Genomic DNA, 5,508 nt, shown 5'->3' with positions numbered 1-5,508 from the left:
CCCCCCCCCCCCCCCTTTTTCCTTTTTCTGTTATCTTCAAAAGAAAAATCATGTGCAATTAACTTATTAATGACAGAATTTGTTAAACTTTGAACTTTATTATTCATTTGACAGAGGAAGCTTCACAAACAAACTTAAGAATATAATCCCAAGAAGCAGCAAAACAATGACCCTTTTGATATTGATAGCAATGAAAGCTTCCATTCCAACTTTGTAAGTTTCACTAGGTGACTTTCCAACAGTATGAAAATAAACTGGAAAAATATTTTCCATAGATACTTACTTTCAAGCACAGAAAGCGCAGACCTCAGCGTGGTAAGGTTGCTCCATTGCGATCTAATGGTTGCGGGTTTGAGTAGGGAAACAGCCTCTCCACCTAGCGGGGGTAAGGTTGCATACATTATGACCCTCCTCAGACCCCGCAGTGGCGGAAGCCTCATGCACTGGTTATGCCCTTTTTACTTACCTTCAAGCACAGCAATTGTGCAGGTGAATCCAATTAGTTGGGATAAAGGCTTTGTAGAGTAGAGTTGAACTGAGTTGGATCACTTCAAGCAGAGCTGTAGCATTCTGTGACAAAAATATCAAACAAATAGTTATCAAATAATAATGTTTCATGGAGAAAAAAAGTAAAAAAAAAAAAAAAAATGGAATTAGAAGAGAGAAGAATCTCATGCTTCTATCAATAAGAAAGCTCCAGCCATTGCCATGATATATACAATAAATAAGATGATATAGGCCTCATGGATCATGGCTAGGCTAAAGAGCCATATAGTAAGTGACAGTACCGACTTTTCTGACAATAGATAAGCGTAACTTGAAAGTGAACTTAACTGTGTGGGGACCCACTTTAAAATTCTTTAAAAATAAGGACAGAAGACAAGCGCATAGTTGTCAAGGCGATGCCTTGGTGTCTTGGTCGACATGGGCTCCTTGGTCACCTTGTTGGTGTCGCGTTATTTTTTGGACCCTCACCATTGCCTTGGGTCGCCTAGACGCTGTGACTGCGGTGTTCTTCACAATTAAATAAAGCTTTAACCCATATTTCCAATTGATCTCTCCACTGATATGGGCCATAGTTACAAAAGAGAATTTTATTTCTGCCCTCCTTAGTCAAAAAGATTGTGATTTTCACTAGTCACCAATAATCCTTGCATGAGCAGCTTCCATTTTCAAAGTGATGGAAACGACTGGCATCCCTGACAATTATCCTACGGCCTGTGATCTCCGAAATTAGCTTTGTTGTAATGTGGCAGTCCCCACAAACACGAAGGTTCTTAACTATCCTGATGGTCACTCCAGGTTGTGTATTTAGAAGAGAAAAAGCTATTGCCAGTCTTTCACCGTGACTATGGAGGAACGATTGTTTCTCTTCTTCCTCCACATTATGAAGCACACTACTCGTGTCAGGGACATACCCCATCTTCTTCATCTTCTCAAGTAAACCATCCCAGATCCCACTCATGCTCGCCAATTGGGGGTGGGTCTGGTCACCTGTTCTAAATGCATGAACTTTGTCCTTGATCTCAACCCAACTGCATCCAGGAATTTTCATCAACCGTCTGTTACTCATATTATCTCTCATCTTCCCCACATCACTCCATCTGCCACATTGAGCATAAATATTTGAGAGGACGACATAATGAGCAGGGTTTTGAGGTTCTAGTCTAACAAGGTGATCCAATGCCACCTCTCCTAATGGCACATTAGAGTGCGTTCTGCATGCCCCCAACAAGGCCCCCCAAACACCAGCATCTGGTGCCATTGGCATTTTCTGGATTAAACCCCAAGCTTCATCCAATTGTCCTGCACGGCCTAACAGATCCACCATGCAAGCATAGTGTTCAGGTCCCGGTTCATAGTGGTATTCAGAGTTCATGGAGTTGAAAATCTTCCTCCCCTCATCTATTAAACCTACATGTCTGCATGCAGACAAGACACTGAGAAATGTCACCGAATCAACTTCAACAGCATTCTTGACCATTTGAAAGAAAAGTTCAATAGCATAATTTCCATATCCATGTATAGCATAACCCGCAAGCATTGCATTCCATGACACTGTGTCTTTATTGCCCATGGAATTAAAAAGATCCTGCGTATAATCAAGCCGCCCACATTTGGCATACATATCAATGAGACTGTTTCCAGTGAGTACGCTAGACTCAAAACCTGCTTTGATTACACATGCATGAATAGCCATACCTTCCTTTAGGGCTGCTAGATATGCAGCTGCTGGAAGGACACTCACAAAAGTTACTAAATTAGGCTGAAGATTCTCCAATTTCATCTGGTGGAAAGCAGATAAGGCTTCCCTGGCACACCCATTATGCATGTACCCAGAAATTAATGTATTCCATGATATCTCATCCTTGGTAAATTCAGTTTCATTGAACAGTAATTGAGCAGATGAAAGGTTTCCACACTTTGCATACATGTCTATTAGAGCATTCTTTACATGAATGTCTGACTCAAACCCACTATTAATAATTTTCCCATGGACATATGTACCTTGATCTAGGGCATCCAATAGGACACAAGTTGGAAGAACTCCCACAATGGTTCCTGAGTCTGGGTAATACCCTGCCAAAAGCAATTGATGGAACATTTCCATGGCAAGATATGCATCACCAGCTTGAGCATACCCATTTATCAAAGCATTCCAGGTTACAACATCTTTATAGACCATTCGATCAAATACAACATGAGCTAGAGTAAAAAATCCACACTTGGCATACATGGCCACTAGGGCTGTTCCTGTTGAAACATCCAAATCAACATTAGCTTTTAAAATGTAACAGTGTACACTTTTCCCTAACTTCACAGCTGATAGATCTGCACAAGCTGGAAGGATACTCGCTATAGTAACCCTATTTGGTCTACAATTTTCTTTCTGCATTTCTCGAAAAAAGGACAAGGCTTCATGGGGATACCCATTCTGTACAAAAGAAGCTACCATTGCTGACCAAGCAACTATATCCTTTCCTGCAATGCCTTCAAATAAGTCTTTTGCCTTCTCTAATTCTCCACACTTTGCATACATTGTAATAAGCGGAGTAGCAACCAAAACATCTGAATCAATCTCTTCTCTAGTTGCATAATCATGGATCTCCCTTCCTTTCTCTATATCTCTCATCTCAGTTGCAGCCAAAAGTGCACTTACCGCCGAGACATGATTCAGTTTCAGATTTCCTTCTTTCAAACAATCAAATAATTCCAAGGCCTCTAGAAAATAGCCATTATGAACATATCCAGCCATTATTGTTCCCCATGAAACATCATCATGGTGCAACAGATGGTCAAAAACTTGTCGTGCAACAACTGTAGCACCACACTTCGAGTACATATCAATCAACCCATTTGTAACAGCAGAAGGGAAAGCTCTCTTAACTACAAAAGCATGAACAGACCTACACAATAGAATAGCTGATAATTGAGAAATCGCAGGGAACAAGTTTAAAAAGCTCACTGAGTTGGGTTCTACTCCCACTAACTGCATCTCCCGGAAAAAGTCCAAGGCCTCTCGAGGATTAGAGCTCTGAGAGAAACCTGCAATCATGGCATTCCAAGCAACAACATCCAATTCAGGCATTTCGTCAAACAATTTTTGGGCAGTTCTTATTTTACCCATTTTGGAATACATATCAACAAGACCGGTCCCGACATATACGTCAGAGCCAAGCCCCTTCCTGGAGATCTCACGGTGAATCAGAATACCTTCTTCCAAATCTGAAGCTCTAGTACAAGCTTTTAAGACAAAAGTGAATGTATATTTATCGGGTTCCACCCCGCTCTTTGACATATTGTGGTACAGTTTGAGAGCTTCCCTGTTTTGATTGCTTTTAGTATAGCCTCTGATCATGGAGTTCCATAGAACGTTATTATATTTTGATGCAGAATCGAAGACGGAGCGAGCAAAGTCCGGTTTATGAAATACCGAGTACAAATTTACAAGTTGAATAGATGTGGAATCATCAGGTTTGATTCCTAAGAGTAGTAAGTGTGCATGGATCTGAAAAAGAGATTTCAAATCTTTGCAAGAACGGAGAAGGCGAGTGTAGTTATAACAAAATGTCGGTTGGGTAGAAGATAATGGGGAAATTTCAGCAGCAGTTGCTGCAAGGTAATGACAAGCCCCATGGACAGTACGTTTGATCATCGATGGAGCTACGGAAGAACTGCTGCGTTCAACATACCTCCCGCCCATCCAGTGACTGGGAAGACACACACATCGATCCAACGTTTAGAGGCTCTTGATAAAAAAGCTGCCAAATTTATTACCTATGTCTCTGATTATGAACAGGGCATTGCCCGGAACCCATTCTTATACAGTTGCCTCATCTCAATCTGCTAATCTTTTGGATTCTTTCTTTGCCTTGTTTCGATCTACTGATCTTTTGAACCCTTTCTTTGCCTCGTCTCGATCTGCTGTTTTACTCGTATGGGAATGATTTTTGCTTTGCTATTCATATCATCCGGTGTGGGTGGGGTAGAGAAGAAGAAAATCTAGTATTGCTTCTTTCTCTCGATCTGTCTACCGTTGAATTCTCAAGATTACTATTTACCAAGTCCCTTAATTTTTTATTAATTACCAATAGACCCCTTAAATTATTGGTATTTTCAATTGAACCCTTTTAACTTTAGAAATTTCAAGTAAGGTCCTTATGACTTTTGAAATTTCACAGAGACCCTTAAAATATTCAAAAATTTCAAATAAACCCCTATGACGTTTGGAAATTTCAAGTAAGGTCCTTCCAACTTTTTGAAATTTCAAATTGACCCCTCCAACCTTTCAAACAACCTTTCAAGTGGAAAAAAAGGCACTTGGTACGGGAAATATGGTCATCCTTTGGGTGATCCGAATTACCCAGCAGTGAGAGCTCCATGGTATCCAAGTTCCATTCTGAAAGATAATGGCCGCCATATATGCAATAGTGCATGGGGAACTTGGGCATAGGTAAGTTCATTATTTCACTTATCCCTTTTTAGATACAGTAAGTCTTAAATAATAATAAGCTTGTTTTATTTAGGCCAAATAAGTCTCTTATGCATGAATTAACAAAATCATATGATATTGTTATCATATGATTTTACCAGTCAGAGCCCTCATACAAAAAATATGGGTCGACTCACCAAGCGTACGGATGGTACACAACACTTTGTTCCAGTGTTAAGGAAAGAATCAAGTTGGCTAGTTTTGGCTTTGCTGCTCTTTTGGACATGCATAATCTGGATTTTTCTTTGACCCGTGCCTTGGCTGAGAGATAGTGGCCTAGCACCTACACCTTCCATCTTCTTGTAGGTGAAATAACAGTTACCCCCTGGATTACCATGCTTTCACAGGCGTCAAATTTAGGGGAACTACTGTTTCTATGAATAATTATCCTTTTGACGCTAAAAGGATCAATTCCCCTCTAGGCTTTAGGGTTATCGAACAACTGTTACTTCCCTCACAGTTGATGGATAAATGGGACAAAGTGAAAGTGAGTGACAATTCCCTCTCTGGACTCC

The 5,508-nt window shown here is 40.5% G+C and overlaps 1 protein-coding gene across 5 annotated transcripts in view; it reads right to left on the bottom strand.

Annotated features, from left to right (window-relative positions):
* The window catches only part of LOC122069930 (pentatricopeptide repeat-containing protein At2g39620), a 21,664-nt gene extending 17,200 nt beyond the window's left edge, over positions 1-4,464 (bottom strand). For 2 of the 5 annotated variants that reach the window (XM_042633998.1, XM_042633996.1), the window contains exon 1: positions 284-4,464. In XM_042633998.1, the coding sequence (XP_042489932.1) occupies positions 1,139-4,204 (3,066 nt within the window). In that variant the 5' untranslated portion in view covers positions 4,205-4,464 and the 3' untranslated portion in view covers positions 284-1,138. The remainder of the gene's footprint in view (positions 1-283) is intronic. The other 3 variants (XM_042634000.1, XM_042633999.1, XM_042633997.1) reach the window with 3 other exon arrangements.
* Positions 4,465-5,508: the final 1,044 nt, after the last annotated feature.

The sequence above is a fragment of the Macadamia integrifolia genome, unplaced genomic scaffold (genome assembly GCF_013358625.1).
Source record: "Macadamia integrifolia cultivar HAES 741 unplaced genomic scaffold, SCU_Mint_v3 scaffold766, whole genome shotgun sequence".
Lineage (NCBI taxonomy): Eukaryota > Viridiplantae > Streptophyta > Magnoliopsida > Proteales > Proteaceae > Macadamia > Macadamia integrifolia.
The sequence above is the reverse complement of the archived record's forward strand: the minus strand, read 5'-3'. Positions and strand labels throughout refer to the sequence as shown.